General features: G+C 40.1%; 1 protein-coding gene across 2 annotated transcripts in view; it reads right to left on the reverse strand.

Moving 5' to 3' along the window:
- LOC136872104 (fas-binding factor 1) overlaps positions 1-20181 on the reverse strand; it is a 147251-nt gene that overhangs the window by 92769 nt on the left and 34301 nt on the right. For both annotated transcript variants that reach the window (XM_067145961.2, XM_067145955.2), the window contains exons 7-8: positions 18657-18899; positions 10009-10115 (exon numbers count right to left, since the gene is read on the reverse strand). In XM_067145961.2, the coding sequence (XP_067002062.2) occupies positions 10009-10115; positions 18657-18899 (350 nt within the window). The remainder of the gene's footprint in view (positions 1-10008; positions 10116-18656; positions 18900-20181) is intronic.

The raw sequence follows: 20181 nt of genomic DNA on the forward strand, positions 1-20181 counted from the left end.
AAGAAATTTTTCAAGGGACTGCAAAAAAAAACTTCTTACGCAGGAAACTTCTTCAAAGGGGTAATGCCCAAAAACTTATTCTGTACTTTGAAATACATGTGAAACACACAGCCAACAGATTTCCTTGTTTGTGAACAATACCGAAATAGGCCAATATATAAGAGCTGCTAACAGAAAGCCACAATGTAAAAATTCGATTATCATGACAATATTTTTAGAGATAAAGTAAAATAATTGAACATACCATATTATAAATATATTTGATAAGAGAAGGGAACATATTAAGTTATATAAAAACGTTGCAGGGTTTGCTTATTTTAGCAGGCAGAACCATTTCCTTCGACACTTCCCTTTCCTCTGCACTTACACTCTCTGCTTCGCAACAAATTGTTTTGTAAACGATGCCACCTCAATTTTTAAAGCGGTCCAGCCACCTGTTCGACGCGGTAAAAGGTACCCTTAATTTGCATGCGGCTTTCTCCTGCACAATAGTTCCACTGAAAGGTATGTTTAAACTTTGCTGCTGTTTAAACCATATTAGCAGAGCTTGTTCTATTTCATCGTACTTTTCAGATTTAACTTCCTTACAATTTGCTGAAGTATTCCCTGCAGAAGCAGAGATCTCTTCTTTCTTCGCTATAATACCGTTCAAAGTAGACGGCGGCATCCCCAGCTCCTTTGCCAAAGCAACACGGGAAAGTGTAGATGACTCCAGTTTCCTTATAATCTCCACTTTGTCTTTTAATGTTAGTGCATTTCGCTTGATCTCTTTCCTCTGAGTTCCGCTCATTTTCACTTAAAAAGTTTGTACGTAGACATTACAAGTACAACTAACTTCACCCACTCCTATTCATACTAATTACGATGCTACACTATGCTTATAATACAGATGTTGATTCCCAAAGGGAATGTAAAATATTTGTCCCGAATGAGTAAATTTATAATACCAATATAATGGTCCGTTATTGGACATTATAAATTTACTCATTCGGGACAAATATTTTACATTCCCTTTGGGAATCAACATCTGTATTATCTGATGGCCAGGCAGGCATCAAATTTTGGAAATGAGACATAGCTCTCATAGTGCATTGGCACTGCTGGTGGCTTCAAGTAGCCTATGAAGTGGCCTCCACGGTATGCACTAGCCTTGCGTCTTGGATGGTGTGCTAAGTCCCAACTGATGAGCCTAACTTAGCACACGAGGGTGAAACGCAGGCAACCAAGAATGAGTTAGCTGGAAAATTTATAATGTCCAATAACGGACCATTATATTGGTATTACACTATGCTTGGCAATCCGTAGCTTAGGCTTACAAAACGTAAAGACGTGTACTACAGTTTGTTAGCATGTGCTTTCTATCTTCCTTACACCCCTGACACCTGCTTCAAGGATAACGGCAGCAAATGGGAAATCTAGTAACTTATTCTTTGAGATTCTTAGAACACGTGGTATTGCAATGCCTCTGTGTGCCTCCCACCAACACCCAGTTGGCTATCAACATTCATTCAACTTCGTAAACGATCGGGATCTTTCGGCCGGCTGTTTGGCGGCATGTATATCAGCTGGCTGCTGGCAAATCAGCTGTTTCCTGCATAGAGTCGGAAAGTTGTTTTCATTCACCTCACTAATAATGGACACGGAAAATCTTATCAGTTTAGTTCAAAAACGTAATTTCTTCTACGGCAAGGCCCGTAAGTATTATTGCAACAACAATGTAAGACAGAATGCCTGGAAGGAAATAAGCAAGGGAACGAAAAATCAAACAGGTTAGAATATTCAATTTTGTGGTAGATTAACAGTAATTTTGTGGACAAATACACTTTACGGTTTTTAATTATTGTTTAGGCCACCTCGATTAATGACTTCACCCTGCCGCGGCCCGCAAATTACTGCAGTAAAGTTTTATCAAACCATCCATTGCGTACTTTATGTTTCCCATGTAGAATCCCGTTCGATTCTATTCAGCTAGATGGAACGGTGGAGTGGAAATTTCGATTGATGGGTTCGATTTGATTCCACAACGTGAGAGTGAGCGTCTGCTGTCCATGCTGTCATAGCGTGACGTCATATGGCCTTGGCAGGCCCGCACATGTTCCGTGACACCAGACACACACTGCGAGCGCGCGAACGGTCTAACACAGGGTGCAACTTGCGCGGAGACTGGAGGGTTCTAACCATGGGCTGCTTTGAGCGGAAGTTTTCTATCTCAAGGGGCTCTAAAATCTGAACTGTTTAACCGGGAAATATATTTACAACAGAACACTTTAAATGGGAAAAATATACATATATCTTAATGCAACTGATCAAGGGACCAAGAATATCACACTTCTTAGGCGGGAAAACTTCTTATGCGTGAACTTCTTAACCGAGTTTCACTGTATATTCCTACTATTCTTTGTAGAAAACACTATTTGAAATGTTTGTTTTGTAGGCTTCCTCCTTGATCCCTTATTTTCTCTGTATACGTGGGCAACCCTAAAGTATGAGGACAAGAGTGGTGTTAAAAATAAAGAAGACATTGACATACATCACTAGACTTGGACATGGGGAAAACTGTAATAAATTAATTAATGTGGCATTGGATCGTCTAATATTGATGAAATTCCATTCAACCACAGAATCAATCAAAGCCATCACTGGGCGCTGTGTTCTACGGGGACCTAAGCTGGAGCAACTTGATGTTATTTGCATGAATGGTTTACTATTAAATGGCCAGAAGAAGCACCTATCTCTGGACCTTTGATTAGAGAAAGGGCTAAAGAATTGTACAAGAAAAAGGAAGCAGCAAAGGAGTGTACCTTTTCAGATTGTTGAATTAAGTACTGGGAAGGAACAAAAAAGTGATTTTACACTTATGTGTTCCTTTCTGATGCTTGATAATTATATTATCCCATCAGGATCTGTGTTTTCTTTTGTGTTTGTCCTGCGTTCCTAACCTCTTACTACCTGTACTTATCTTTGTCTTAGTTTCTTCCCTTTTACTGTACTTATCTGGCTTTCTTCTTTTCCTACACTTCCCTCTCGATGAGTGTAGATGCCTGCCCTCCTGATGAATCTGGGAAGCAGAAACGATCTCCATGTCCCGCCCTGTATTCTGCATTAATTCTCTCCCTAGGTCTTATGTTTTATTGTAACTTTAACTTCATGAGCAGGTGTTTTCCCTGCTGAAGTCTATTAACCAAATCTTTTAAATTAAAATGTCACAATGGAGTAATTTGTCAGTTACTGCCATATTCTCTTCGTGTTGAGGTAAGCCTTTTTACAGCAGTTTTATAAGCTTAAATGTAACGTTTCCTTCTGGCTTGGCCTCAGTAATTCTGCTACAATTTAAATGTATTAACGGTGAAGTTGTTTCCCTTGGCCTTTTGAACTTTGTTTGGTTTCATACTCTTTTAAGATCTAAACTTAAATGATCACTTTTGTAACTTGAATGTAGATATGGGATTTTTTTTTTTTTTTTTTACTAGTGGCTTTCTGTCCCACGACACAGATAGATCTTACGGCGACGATGGGATAGGAAAGGCCTAGGAGTTGGAAGGAAGCAGCTGTAGCCTTAATTAAGGCACAGCCCCAGCATTTGCCTGGAGTGAAAATAGGAAACCATGGAAAACGATCTTCAGGGCTACCAACAGTGGGATTCAAACCCACTATCTCCCGGATGCAAGCTCACAGCTGCATGCCCCTAACCGCTCGGCCAACTTGTCCGGTAGATATGGGACTAGCCCACTGCTTAATTGAAGAAGAATATTCTGTACGGTTGAGTGCTTTTAGCACAATGTGTCATACATGCACTCTGCATAGTGGACCCTAGTTGTGGTTGTGTCTTTTTGTTTTCACAGCACAATCATGTCCCTGAGAGTTGTCTTGGGCAACTTGAGAAGGGTAGAAATGATGTTGACTGACTACTTACTAATGTGGCAACCAATACCTATTTACACATTCAAAGTCAGTAAATGCCCTTGTTCTACCAATTCTGCAGGTATCTTGTAGCACTGAATAATTGTGAGCCCTCAGCTGTCTTTTATAACAGCAGCAGCATTCGTAGCAATGCCCAGGCTCTAGTTTACATGTAACAAGGTGTGTCCAGGTACTTTTGATTAGAGACATATTTGAAGAAATAACATTAATAAAACACCATATAAGGGAATTATACAATTAATAGAGCTCTACAAATACTGTGAAGAAAATCATGGATGTGGCCAAGAAGAGGCGCTTAGCGTTTTATGGACACAGCTACAGGATGCATCATGCCAGAGTGACCAACCAGCTTCTTGTCTCCAGGCAAAAGCGGAAGACCAATTCGAAATGGTTGATGGAAGTTACCAAAAATCTGCAGGAACTGGGAGGAACAGAATGAGACTTTAAAGACTGGATATCTCTCAGAGGGATGCTTGAACAAATAAGGTTTCTAGGGCAAACCACCAAGAAGGAAGACAGGTACCCCCTGGATAAGGGAGAGGAAGGAATAACAGAGCCAGTGGATGCTCAATTATTGGGTAAACATCAAAACCCACCCCAAAAGCAATAGTTGAATACTGTGGTCCTTAGTTGGCCTATATGAAACAACAAGAAGACAACACCATATTTTGTTACCCGAGTTATTCATGGTAATTAACATCCTCTTTAACATTATTTTACTGTACCTAACATTAATTTACTGTCTCTAATTATGTTTATACCACTAACTAGTATACTGTGAAGTAGACATCCATGTATATGCTGTATATATGCAAATACTCTGCACATATTTTTCTGGAATTTAGTGAAGAGACTTGGATGTGCGCATTCATTCAAATACAGTTGGTACTGCTTCGCTTCAAACAACGGATCCCATTATACTACAGCGTTATTCAGCCTTGGTCTGTGTGGCGTCAATAACACGTTAGAAGTGAAGTGTGAACGAAATATTAAGTATGGCTACAAGTTTTCTTAGTCGCTCGTTCATAGCTAAAGAAAAGCATTGAAAATAAAGCGAACAGTGGAAACCATGCAGCAGGGTAAAAGTATGATGTCAGAGAAAGTTGTACTTGTGACACAAAAAAACAAAACGTGGCTTCAAAAAACAAATAGTAATCACTGGGCATTTTGCACATGTTCCTATACAGCTAATACCAGACAAGCACATTCAATACAACACATAGGCGAAACTAGCCAATTACAAATATCAGGCAAAAGTAAGCAAAGCACATGACAATTCTGATAGAGCAGGTTGCCTACTCAACAGTTTGTGAAGATTATGATGTGTTTCTTCAAACAAAATATTATTCAGTTTTGGAATACAACATTATGTAGAATTATTTTTCTTGTAAATAAAACAAAAATTAAAGCCATTTTTAAAAATTCTCTCCTAAAATTAGAGTGCACGGATTATTTGCATATGTACTACTTGCATCTAACGAGAAGTCGTGGCAGCTTGTAGGTACAGCACGAGTAACAGATAGAACACTCTTAGCTACAAACACAAGTCATGACAGACAATGCGAGCTCCTGCATGTAGCTGTTTGCCTGAGCCATCAGTCCATAGACTGGTCTGATGCAGTTCTCCATGCCAACCTATCCTGTGCTAACCATTTCGTTTCTACGTAACTATTGCATCCTACATCTGCTCTAATCTGCTTGTCATATCCATACCTTGGTTTACCCCTACTGATTTTACTGCCTACGCTTCCGACAAAAACCAACTGAACAAGTCCTGGGTGTCTTAAGATGTGTCCTATCGTTCTATTTCTTCTTCTCATCAAATTTAGCCAACTCAATCTCCTCTCAGCAATTCAATTCAGTATCTCTTCATTTGTTATTCGATCTATCCATCTCACGTTCAGCATTCTTCTGTAACACCGCATTTTAAAAGCTTCTATTCTCTTTCTTTCTGAGCTAGTTATGATCCATGTTTCACTTCCATACAAGTCCATGCTCCAGATGAAAGTCTTCAGAAATATCTTTCTAATTTCTACATTAATGTTTGAGGTGAGCAAATTTCTTTTCTTCAGAAAGCTCTTCCTTACTTGTGCTAGTCTGCATTTTATGTCCTCCTAACTTCTGCCATCATTAATTATTTTACTACCCACATAACAATATTCATCTACGTCCTTTAAGACTTCATTTCCTAATCTAATAATACCTGCATCACCTGACTTCGTTCAACTGCACTCCATTACTTTTGTTTTGGACTTATTTATTTTAATCCTGTACACCTTATTCAAGACTTTGTCCATACCATTCAGCAACTTCTCCAGATCTTCTGCAGTCTCAGATAAAATAACAATATCATCGGCAAATCTCAAGGTTTTGAATTCTTCTCCTTGGATTGTGATTCCCTTTCCAAACACCTCTTTGATTTCCTTTACTGACTGTTCCATGTAAACAGTGAAAAGGAGGAGGGACAAACTGAAGCCTTGCCTCACTCCTTTCTGGATTGCTGCTTCTTTTTTAAAGCCTTCGATTCTTATCACTGCAGACTGATTTTTATACAGATTGTAGATAATTCACTCTCGCTATACAGAATCTCACATAGCTTGGTCCAATCAACATTATCGAATGCCTTTTCTAGATCTACGAACGCCATGTACATGGGCTTGTCCTTCTTAATTCGATCCTCTAAGATCAGATGTAAAGTCAGGATTGCTTCACGTGTTCTTACATTTCTTCTGAAGCCGAATTGATTTTCTCCCAACCCAGCTTCAACTAGTCTGTCTATTCTTCTGTAAATAATACATGTTAAGATTTTGCAGACACGAGATACTAAACTAATGGTACAGTAGTTTTCATACCTGTCAGCACCGGCTTTCTTTGGAATAGGTATAAACATTCTGCCTAAAATCGGATGGCACTTCTCCTTTCTCACACATCTTACACACTAGATGGAATAAGCTTGGCATGCTGGTTTCTCCTCAGGCAGTCAGTACTTCAGAGGGAATGTCATCAATTTCAGGTGCCTTGTTCCTATTTGGGTCTCTCACAACTCCGTCTAACTCTGACCTCAAAATTGGGTCTCCCATTTCATCAGCATCAACAGTCTCTTCTTGTTTCAGAACCAAACCATCCACATCTTTAAGCTTGATACAATTGTTGGATATGTTTCAGCCATCTTTTTGCTTTGTCTTCTTTCCCCAGAAGTAGCTTTCCATCTCAGCTCTTAATATTCATACACCTAGATTTCCTTTCTCCAAAGATTTCTTTGATTTTCCTGTATGTAACATCTACCTTTCCTAGGACCATACAATCTTCAACATCCTTGCACTTCTCCTTCAGCCATTCTTCCTTAGCTATCTTGTACTTTCTATCCACTTCATTCGTTAATCGCATGTATTCTTTTCTGCACATATTCATTTCTTGCATTCTTGTATTTTTGTCATTCATCAATCAAGTATAGTATCTCCTGAGTTATCCACTGATTCTTAGCTGATCTTTCCTTCCTTCCTAACACTTCTTCAGCAACCCTACTGACTTCACTTTTCATGACTGCCTATTGTTCCTCTATTGTTTCCTTCAGCTTTTTCATTTGGTCCTTGTGCAACATGTTTCTTGAAACAATCCATCATGCTCTTTTCTTTCAACTTGTATAGATCCCATCTCTTTGCAATCCTTCTTTTCTTCAATATCTTCATCTTCAGATGGCATTTCATGACCAACAAGTTGGGGTCTGAGTCCACGTCTGCTCCTGCAATCGAAGTTTTGCAATCCAACACCTGGTTTCTGAATCTCTGCCTATTCACAAGGAAGTCTATTTGATACCTTCCAATGTCTCCAGGTTTCATTCATGTATACAGTTGTCGTTTGTGGTGTTTCAACCAAGTATTAGCAAGGACTAAATTATGATCAGTGCAGAATCGAACCAGTCAACTTTCTATTTCAATACTTTGTCCCAATCCAAATTCTCCTACTGTATTACCTTCTCTTCCTTGACCTACCACTGCATTCCAGTGTCCCATCACAATTAGATTCTTGACACCTTTTACATAGGCATCAATTTTTGGTAATGAGACAAAGGCTCTCATAGTGCATTGGCACTGCCGGTGGCCCCAAATAGCCCAGGGAGTGGCCTCCACGATATGCACTATCCATGCGTCTGAGTAGGTGTGCTAGGTACCAACTGATGAGCCCAACCTAGCACACGGGGGCAAAACGCTGGCAACCAGGAATGTATTAGCTGGAAAATTTGTAATGTCCAATAACGGACCATTTATATTGATATTATAAATTTACTCATTCGGGACAAATATTTCAGATTCCCTACGGAATCAACATCTATATCATCTGATGGCCAAGCATGCATCAATTTTTGGTAATCAGACAAAGGCTCTCATAGTGTATTGGCACTGCCGGTGGCTCCAAATAGCCTACGCAGTGGCCTCCACGGTATGTACTAGCCATGCGTCTTGGTAGGTGTGCTAGGTACCAACTGATGAGCCCAACCTAGCACAAGGGGGTGCAATGCTGGCAACCAGGAATGAGTTAGCTGGAAAATTTATGTCCACCTTTTACATATTGTATTAAATCTTCTATCTCTTCATATATTCTTTTGATTTCCTTATCATCTGCTGAACTAGCAGGCATCTAGACCTGCACTATTGTGGTGGGCATTGGTTTAGTGTCTATCTTGACAAAATTCTTTCACTATGCTGGTCGGAGCAGCTTACCTGCTGCCCTATTTTCTTATTGTTAAACCAACTCCTGCACTTCCCGTTTGGTTTTGTGTTGATAATTCTGTAGTCGTTTGACCAAAAATCCTGTTTTTCCTGCCGACGTACTTCACTTATATCAACTACATCTAACTTTGGCCTATCCATCTCCCCTTTGAGATTCTCTAACCCACCACACCAATTCAAACTTCTAACGTTCCACGCTCCGACTCGAAGAATGTCAGTATACATTTTATGGATGATCGCCCCACCCCCCACTCTCATGCAGTCCCCACCCGGAGATCCAAATGGGGGGCTATTTTACCCGGGAGGAAGCCATCATCAGTACATAATTTATAAAGAGAGAGCTGCATGTCCTCGGGAGTTAGTTACGGCTGTAGTTTACTGTTGTTTTTAGCCGCGCAGCAGTATCAACACAGCCTTCTTTTTTTCTTTTCTGCAAGTTGCTTTCATCGCACAGAACAGATAGGTCTTATGGTGACGATGGGACAGGAAAGGGCTAGGAGTGGGAGCGAAGCATCCGTGGGCTTAATTAAGGTACAGCCCCAGCATTTGCTTGGTGTGAAAATGGGAAACGATGGAAAACTACATTTAAGGCTGCCGACAGTGGGGTTCGAACCCACTATCTCCCGAATACCGGATACTGGCTGCACTTAAGTGACTGCAGCTATGAAGCTCGGTGTATCAACACAGCTAAGCCATGGTGAGTATTATTACAAGGCCATATCAGTCAATCCTCTAGACTGCCACCCTTGTAACTTCCGAAAGGCTGCTACCCTCCTTGCGATGAACCATTAGTTAGTCTTTTCTCTCGACAGATACCCATTCGAAATGGTTGCACTTGCGGCTCGGCTATCTGCTTCATTAAGCCTCCCCACTGCAGCAAGGTCACATGGTTCACAGGGGAGGTCCTGCATATTCCTTAGTAAATTGTTCATTATGCAGTACTTATCAATTATTATAAATGTATAACTAAAGCACTATTGTTCTACCACTTTGAAACTTCACGACAACAGTTCAATTGGAAGATAGGAAACTTAAAAGGGTCCACCTTTTCAATACAATTCAATACAATTCAATACAATTGTATTGAAAAGGTGGACCCTTTTAAGTTTCCTATCTTCCATTCTCAGTTCAATACGGACAAAAATGAAATTCTTAGATTTAAATGAACCAGTTCAATTCGCAAGAGACACCACGGACAGAACCAATGTTTATTCTCAGGCCAAGAGACTTGAGATTAGGTGCATGCGCGGGAGCCATGCTTACCCCTCGCACCTCTCACCCTGCATCCACGCGACTTCTCGTCAGATGACTATAGTAGGGTGAGTCTTATCAAATACATAAACATAATTTGGTTTACTTGTAGCATTCTTCTAGCAGCTGAACCTCTTCTTTGTGTTTCGTCTCCAAGTTCTCCAGTTTGGCTTCTAAGTATGTCTTCTGCAGCTCACATTTCTGCAAGGTAACCTATAAAATAGGGAAAGTGATTGCAACACAGACATCATCCACTATTGAGAGTTAAATATCTCCTACTCAAAGTCATGTCAAATAAGCTTTCTCAAGGATGCCATCGCCAGGGCAGGGCTAAAATTAGGACAGCAATCCTCGGACTTGAAATAAAGAACTATTCAGCCATTAACTACAGAATAACCACGGAAAAATTGGTAAAAATTATGACAAGGATACGGTGATCCCCAAGATTTCTCTTCAGAGTCATGTGACTTTCTTATCTGTTTCTTTGGTAAAGATCTACATAGGCCTTCTCCATAAACAGCCTGCAATGAAAATGTCAGAAACAAGAGAAAATCAGTTTGAATAATTCAAAGGAAATGCCATAAAGGTTACTTAGGTTTCACTGAAGATTCATGAAAGCAGAAGTGAAAAAAATATTGTTTTTCAATTCCCTCAGAGGTCTTTGACTACAAACATTACACTCAGTTCATTTATGAACTTAAGGTTCGATTTCCTACTGATGAAGTGAGGTTGAAGCTGGTAAATGAGCTCTTCCAAGATATTCACTGATGGCAAAATTGTTTGGATTCAACTGATGATGGCGATGCCCTGCATCCAGAGAGGCTTTTCAACAGCTGCATTTATCCAAAGAATGTTTCCAGTCACTATGTATTACATTCGTAATTACAACTCATAACATCCGCTAGCGATCAGCTTTATTCAGAAGGGGTGGCTTCTGTGACACATACACCAACTGGGAATAACAGAGACCATCTCCAGAAACCATTTGCAAATAGATTTTCACTATTTGGACTTTACGAGGGTGAGTCAATAAATAAGTCGCAAACATGTGTGTGCCTTATACCATTTGAAATTACGCGCGCAAGTTTTGCCAGCAGATGGCAGCATATGTATGCTTGTCGTACGACATCTCGCAGGCACTCAGTCAGTCAGAGGCTGTTAGAGCACGATGGCACATGTGTTGCATGACTGTACACGAGAAGAACAGCGTGCAGTTATGCGTTTTTTTTGGGCCAAAGGACTGTCCACAGAAGAAGTGCATCGCGAGATGCATCCCGTCTATGGTGAAAGCTGTTTCTCACGGAAAGCTGTGTTCAACTGGATCCAGAAGTTTAACCATGGAAGGAAAAGCATCAGAGATGGGGAGCTCATGGAACACCCACCGTACAGTCCTGAGTTAGCCCCCCAGTGATTTTCATCTGTTTGGGATCCTAAAAAGTCATTTGGGTGGCCGTCATTTTGATACAGATGATGCCGTAATCTACGAGGTTACACATTGGCTGAGACAGCAACCAAAGGACTTCTTTGCTGCTGGCTTACAAAGACTTGTAAAGAGATGGGATAAGTGCCTGAATTACAGGGTGAATATGTGGAAAAGTGGAATAAATGTCAGAAAGTTACTTTGATTATATTTGCCTCAATTCAGTTTTGGGACTTATTTATTGACTCACCCTCGTATAAATGAGGAACAAAACTATTTTTAAAAGTTAAAAAAAAGATGGGATCTGGAATGCTCTTGATGGCAGTGAAGATGACGTCATTTCGGACGACAACAACGCCATTAGGTGGGAAGATGGTGGCACAAGATGACGATGATTCAAATGAAGCAGTAATTTGATTGGGTTTACTGTGTAAATAGGCCTACTGCTCAAATGACCGGTCATTAAGTTCTTTTGTATTAATATTGCATAATACGACAAATAAAACTGTATGTCCAACCCTTTTTTCCTATGGGGTCGAGTATGAAGTGAGACGAATCTTCGTAGCGAGTTTTTACGACAGGGTGCCTTTCCTGCCGTCAGTCTCATCAGAGGAGTTAATGAGATGAAACAAATGACCTCACCACCAGATAGCTCCTCAATCACGTAGGCTGAGTGGACCTAGAACTAGCCCTCAGATACAGGTAAAAATCTCTGACCTTGCCGGGAATCAAACCTGGGGCCTCCGGGTAAGAGGAAGGCACGCTATCCCTACACCGCGGGGCCGGCAATGACGTGATATAAGAGTAACTAAAACTGACTATATTTACTATATGCAGGCCTAAAAGTCATGTGTTCAACATTTATTTTCTTTAAATTTTAAAATTAGAAGTGCTGTCTTCCAACGAAGGTAGCCTGTAAGACAGAATACAATCACAAATTTATTAAAGAATAGTGTAGAATACATACATGTAAGTAGGCAAGTCAGTAAGTGTCTGCAATTTTGCTCTAATTGTCTTTAGGTTGGCTCTATGGTGTTGTGTGCTCACCAGCCGCTAGATGGCACCGTTGTCTACATCTGCGGTAGGTTTCAGAGTTACCAGATCTGTACAGCTTGCACCGTTGCGAAGTGATAATGGCTGCACCACTCTCTGTTTGCACCAAGGACGAACAGCGTTCTGTAATCTGTTTTTTTGTAGTCTGAGGGTGCAAATGGCTTGCCACGTCATCAACAGTCACCCGTCTGTTATTCAGGATCATATCACGTACTTGTTCAATTCTGGCATCACTTATGGCTGCAGATGGATGCCTGGATCTTTCCTCATCTTTCACGCTTGTGCGACCCCTTCTGAACTCTTCAATACACTGGGAAACACTTCGCTGTGGCAAAACACTGTCCACATATTGTGCTGAAAGTCTTCTATGAATTTCCACTCCTGGTACACCCTCACACCACAAAAAACGGATTACGGATCACTGTTCTTCCTCGGTGCAAAGAGAGAGTGCCAACGTGGCAAGCCGTACTGGCAAGATAATCCTGAAACTTACCACAGATGTAGAAAACGGTGCCATCTAGCGGCTGGTGAGCACACAATGCCATAGAGCCAACCTAAAGACAGTAAGAGCAAAATGGCAGATACTTATCAACTTGCCCTCGTACAATTTACAGTTCTTTATACCCAGAAGTCATTGGACAAAATGGGAGGCTATCGCATATTGGACACCCCCTTACTTTTTGCGTCTATAAAAGCGGAGAAAAAGGGGGTCTAACACATGAGGTAAGATGGTATATTACCAAGATTACATACAACAAAAAACAAAAATATCTTATTGATAGCAGCAAAATTAAGACATTATAAAACAGTCACACAGCTTGAAATAACTTATGATACCAGTAGTGAAACCATTTTTAAAACTACTAATACAGCAAAAAAAGATTTTAAAAAATTAATCAGAAGAATAATTAGAACAAGCATAAATAAACAATATCAAGTTAATGGACAATGGGGAATAGCATCAAATAACACAGTTTGTTTATTTATTTATTTATTTACAAAGTTTACACCCACATTGGAGCACTTAAATCAAACCCAAATACATTTATGTTAACAAAGAATTAACTGAAGATTTAGCTTGCATCATCTTCTTCCTTTCCCAAAACCTCTTCATTCTGGCTGACCTGACTGCCCTTTCTTCATCAGATGTGACATATCGTTTGTGTTGTACAGTTTTTAATGACAATCTTATTTGTTTGTTCTTGAGAATCCTTTTTTCTTCTCTATTTTCAATTTGCTTCATTGTAATATTCAGCTCTTCTAAATCATTCTGAACTTCTTTAAACCAATTATTTTTTGTTTTACTTTTCCAAAAGTAATTAAATAGTTGTTTTGTTATCCTATTATTTAATCTAGAAGATGACAGAAAAAGGCAATTTTTCTTTTTCTCATCGTATCTATTATAGATTCACTTTTCCTATAAACCACTGCATTAGGCAATAATCTCCAATGTCCATCCAGTTTATAAGGAAACTGAACCAGTATTGAGCACAGTTGGGAAAAAACCTATATCATTTTTTGAACATCTTGTCAGAACATCTGACACCCAGGAGAATAATTGAAAAATTATTGAATAGCAAGACCAAGATTAAATGGATTATGGAAATTAAGGATGATAGTAAAGAACTCCAAATCACAATAAATGATCTTAAGCATAAAACAGACAAAATTAAGATACTTCAAGACACACCCCAGACTACAGACCAAGGTCTAATGGATGGGTCTCTTCAATTGAAGAAAGGAAGGCAGCATCTCTAAGAATGAAGAAATATTGGGGGTGAAAGAAACGCAAACGATCCTCTATATAACTGACTAGAGTGGTCCAATGTAGGCCATAAATAGTAAAATAAATAAATTGATTTGTTTTCAAGAGCAACTTACACTAAACTTCGTCACATTAAAATTAATACCGTGTATCTCCACAAACAGAATGACTCCCATTTGAAAACTTGCCATAAAACTTGAATGCACCTCCAGAACTCACCTATAAGCGATGTCATACTGGAAAGCAAATTATGGTATGTAGTACACTGGACTCGATCTTATACCTTACATCTCACCCATACTGTATACCAATATACTGCAACTGCAGTTAGTTCAACAGTGTCACATTCTATCTAGCTCATTAGGCCAAGGAATACACCATGATCTCGAATCACTTATCTATCTATCACCAAACAAGGGGGGAGAGCTGCTGCGACTATAATATGGGGCGGATTTTGGGAGACGGTTCGACCTTGAGCTGAAAGCAGGCATGCATGCTGCATGTCACATTTATACTGACACGTGAAGTAAAAAATTGGTGGTAGGCTGTCAGTATTGTAACAGCCGCAGAGTTTTGAAGGTTTCATAGACTTACTTCAGAAATAAAAGACATTTCATTTAATTTCCTTTATTCCTTCATAATTCACTTTTCTTGTTTCAACTCTTCTGCATGTTCTTCATAAATCCTAAATCAAATTTGTTATTCTGTACAACCTTCTCTGCGAACCATGTGACCTTGCCGCGGTGGGGAGGCTTGTGTGTCCCAATGATGCAGATAGCCGAGCCGCAGGTGCAACCATATCGGATGGGTATCTGTTGAGAGACCAGACTAACGAATGGTTCATCGAAAGGGGGGTAGCAGCCTTTCGGTAGTTGCAAGGGTGGCAGTCTAGATGATTGACTGATACGGCCTTGTAATAATACTCAACATGGCTTAGCTGTGTTGATACTGCTACACGGCTGAAAGCAACGGGAAACTACAGCCGTAACTACCTCCCGAGGACATGCAGCTCTCTCTGTATGAATGATGTACTGATGATGGCTTCCTCCCGGGTAAAATATTCCGGAGGTAAAATAGTCCCCCATTCGGATCTCCAGGTGGGGACTACACGAGAGGGGGCATCATCAGGAAGATGGATACTGACATTCTGCGAGTCGGAGCGTGGAATGTTAGAAGTTTGAATTGTTGTGGTAGGTTAGGGAATCTGAAAAGGGAGATGGATAGGCTAAAGTTAGATGTAGTTGGCATAAGTGAAGTACGTTGGCAGGAAGAACAAGATTTTTGGTCAGGCGACTACCGAATTATCAACACAAAATCAAACAGGGGAAATGCAGGAGTTGGTTTAATAATGAATAAGAAAATAGGGCAGCGGGTAAGCTACTACGACCAGCATAGTGAAATTATTGTTGTCAAGATAGACACCAAACCAATGCCCACCACAATAGTGCAGGTCTATATGTCTACTAGTTCAGCGGATGATGAAGAAATCGAAAGAGTATATGAGGAGATAGAGGATTTAATACAATATGTAAAAGGTGACGAGAATCTAATTGTGATGGGAGACTGGAATGCAGTGGTAGGCCAAGGAAGGGAAGGTAGTATAGTAGGAGAAATTGGATTGGGACAAAGGAACGAAAGAGGAAGTCGGCTGATTGAATTCTGCACTGATCATAATTTAGTCCTTGCCAATACTTGGTTCAAACACCACAAACGACGGCTGTATACGTGGACGAGACCTGGAGACACTGGATGGTATCAAATAGACTTCATTATGATTAGGCAGAGATTCAGAAACCAGGTGTTGGATTGCAAAACTTTCCCAGGAGCAGACGTGGACTCTGACCACAACTTGTTGGTCATGAAATGCCATCTGAAGTTGAAGAAATTGAAGAAAGGAAAGAATGCAAAAAGATGGGATCTAGACAAGTTGAAAGAAAATAGTGTGTGGGATTGTTTCAAGGAACATGTTGCACAAGGACTAAATGAAAAGGCTGAAGGAAACACTATAGAGGAGGAGTGGAGAGTCATGAAAAATAAAGTCAGTAGGGCTGCTGAAGAAATGTTGGGAAGGAAGAAAAGATCAACTAAGAATAAGTGGATAACTCAGGAGATACTAGACCTGACTGATGAACGACGAAAATACAAGAATGCTAGAAATGAAGAGGGCAGAAAAGAATACAGGCGATTAAAGAATCAAGTGGATAGAAAGTGCAAGGTAGCTAAGGAAGAATGGCTGAAGGAGAAGTGCAAGGATGTCGAAGGCTGTATGGTCCTGGGAAAGGTAGATGTTGCATACAGGAAAATCAAGGAAACCTTTGGAGAAAGGAAATCTAGGTGTATGAATATTAAGAGCTCAGATGGAAAGCCACTTCTAGGGAAGGAAGACAAAGCAGAAAGATGGCAGGAGCATATCCAACAGTTGTATCGAGGTAAAGATGTAGATAATTTGGTTCTGGAACATGAAGAGGTTGTTGATGCTGATGAAATGGGAGACCCAATTTTGAGGTCAGAGTTTGACAGAGCTGTGAGTGACCTAAATAGGAACAAGGCACCTGGAATTGATGACATTTCCTCTGAATTACTGACTGCCTTAGGAGAAACCAGCATGGCAAGGTTATTCCATTTAGTGTGTAAGATGTATGAGACAGAAGTACCATCCGATTTTCGGCAGAATGTTGTTATACCTATTCCCAAGAAAGCCGGTGGTGACAGGTGTGAAAACTACCGCACCATTAGTTTATTATCTCACGCCTGCAAAATTTTAACACGTATTATTTACAGATGAATGGAAAAACAAGTTGAAGCTGAGTTGGGAGAAGATCAATTTGGCTTCAGAAGAAATGTAGGAACACGTGAAGCAATCCTGACTTTACGTCTGATCTTAGAGGATCGAATCAAGAAGGACAAGCCCACGTATATGGCATTCGTAGATCTAGAAAAGGCATTCAATAATGTTGATTGGACCAAGCTATTTATGATTCTGAAGATGATAGGGATCAGATACCGAGAACGAAGAATTATCTACAATCTGTATAAAAATCAGTCTGCAGTGATAAGAATCGAGGGTTTTGAAAAAGAAGCCCCAATCCAGAAAGGCGTGAGGCAAGGCTGCAGTTTGTCTCCTCTCCCTTTCAATTTTTACATAGAACAGGCAATAAAGGAAATCAAAGAGAAATTTGGAAAGGGAATCACAGTCCAAGGAGAGGAAATCAAAACCTTGAGATTTGCCGATGATATTGTTATTTTATCTGAGACTGCAGAAGATCTCGAGAAGTTGCTGAATGGTATGGATGAAGTCTTGGGTAAGGAGTACAAGATGAAAATAAATAAGTCCAAAACAAAAGTGATGGAGTGCAGTCGAACGAAGGCAGGTGATGTAGGAAATATTAGATTAGGAAATGAAGTCTTGAAGGACGTAGATGAATATTGTTACTTGGGTAGTAAAATAACTAACGATGGCAGAAGTAAGGAGGACATAAAATGCAGACTAGCACAAGCAAGGAAGAGCTTTCTTAAGAAAATAAATTTGCTCACTTCAAACATTGATATCGGAATTAGAAAGATGTTTTTGAAGACTTTCGTGTGGAGCGTGGCATTGTATGGAAGTGAAACATGGACAATAACTGGCTCAGAAAAAAAAGAGAATAGAAGTTTTTGAAATGTGGTGTTACAGAATGCTGAAGGTGAGATGGATAGATCGAATCACGAATGAAGAGATACTGAATCAAATTGGTGAGAGGAGATCGATTTGGCTAAATTTGACGAGAAGTAGAGAGAGAATGATAGGACACATCTTAAGACACCCAAGACTTGTTCAGTTGGTTTTTGAAGGAAGTGTAGGTGGTAAGAACGGTAGGGGTAGACCAAGGTATGAATATGACAAGCAGATTAGAGCAGATGTAGGATGCAATAGTTACATAGAAATGAAAAGGTTAGCACATGATAGGGTGGCATGGAGGGCTGCATCAAACCAGTCTATGGACTGATGGCTCAAACACATATTCTATACAACCGTCTATGATGTATTCACAACGACAGCTAACCTCCAACTGAGGTGCGAGTCAACACAGCGCCATCTTATAACAGAGTATGCGTGTGACATCACAAATTCAGCACAAATTTTGCCTTGCTTTGAAGCACTATTTCATGAAAACTATGCTTCATATTTTCAATTTTCTTTTTTTTTTGCAACAGGTAGCCTCTTCTTTTATCGGTCAATTAAGACATTAAACACAATCGTAATTTAAGTGCTCTCGGCAATATATGCGTTCTACCCAAACACTAAAAGCGTCTTAACATTTTTCTTTCCATGTACCCTTGTAGAGGAACGTAAGTCTATGTTAAATCTGATGCGAGATCTAAGTCGGGATTATTTTTCTCCCCCCATTCCACATCAAAAAATAGGGTGCATGATAGCAAGATATATCCGAGTAAATGCGGTATCATGTCCCGATGGAGATAGCCAAGATATAAATATCAGTCCATCATAATTGAAAACATTCGAGCAAAGAAATACCTGTGTTTCTATTAGTTCCTCACTGTTGATAGGATCTGTCTCTACAGCCACTGACACACGTGGAGGAGCTGGGACAGAGGTTTGTACAGACTCTGGAACCGGTTCTGACTCTGGAGGCGGGACTGGAGCTGATGTAACAGTTGGAGTCTGCACTGTTGTCTGCGCTGGAGGTGCTACAAGAGTGGATGGCACCAACTTTGGAGTCTCCATTATTACCATCCCAGGAGGCTCTGACAACAGTGCCTGATGATAAAGATAAGATTTTTAGTATATGCAACAAAGTTAGTTTTATCCTCATACAAGAGACATCGTACACAGATATACAGTAGAAGTCCATCACAGCGAGAATCCATAACGGCGAAAAATTGACACTATAGCAGATTGTCGTTATATCAGATTTTACATTTTAAATTAAAACACCTTTATTGTTGTTGAAATATCAGATTTTTTTGCAAAAGTTGGGAAAAACTCCAAACACATTACAATGGGTACGTAAAGGTAATCCGTATGTTCAAAACTTGCGTTTTTGCCGATTTCCATACTGCGGACGTGTAAGTTATTTTTCTACTTCTGAGACAACGTGAACGCGGGTGTTCAATTTCATTCTGAAGAATTGGAGTAGTATCACTCCAGTGGCTTCTGTGGCAAACTATTCAGTTTTCTTATTCAAACAGAGTCACCTAACCTAACTTAACCTCATATGTATCATGAGAACATATTTCAAGCACGACTAGAGTAATGATAACCTTTTTGCTATAAATTACTCGGAAATATCCTTTCCGAAATTTAACCAGACGTGAGAAAATACAGTGTAACCCTGTTCCTCATTAAGGCGATTTCTTGCTTAGCACGTCGTAAATTCAAAGTTCCGATTCACGTCGTATTAAATCGATTTTAAATTACCTCATTTATCGGGTCACAAAATTTCATGATTACCAATCAGTAGGGTGCCATTTATCCCAGCCCTAAAATTGTTCTTTATCATCCCTTGTGAAAGGAATGTCATTTCCAACACAGATTGGAGCCCTCGCCATGAGAAAACAGGAAATGGTCTTAAATTCCGGAACTTTAGAGAGTAAATTATAGCTTTGGGAAGCAAGCCATTAGCCTCAGGAAAGTTCAATTTGCTCTCCGGTTTTCGTTGAAATGAAACGGCATATTGTTTTTAGTGCCGGGAGTGTCCGAGGACAAGTTCGGCTCGCCAGGTGCAGGTCTTTTGATTTGACGTCCGTGGGCGACCTGTAAGTCGTAATGAGGATCAAATGATGATGAAGACGACACATACACCCAGCCCCCGTGCCAGAGAAATTAACCAATGATGGTGAAAATTCCCGACCCTGCCGGGAATCGAACCCGGGACCCCTGTGACCAAAGGCCAATACGGTAACCATTAAGCCATGGAGTCCGATTTTCGTTGATATTGCTGAATAACCCAGTAAGCCTGTTTGTGCTTACTTCTCGCATTCCATTCAGAAGTTAGAAATGTATTCTGTGTTGAGTGATGCAGTGAAGGGGAGCATATATT

Source organism: Anabrus simplex, chromosome 1, assembly GCF_040414725.1.
Source record: "Anabrus simplex isolate iqAnaSimp1 chromosome 1, ASM4041472v1, whole genome shotgun sequence".
In the NCBI taxonomy this organism is placed as follows: Eukaryota; Metazoa; Arthropoda; class Insecta; order Orthoptera; family Tettigoniidae; genus Anabrus; species Anabrus simplex.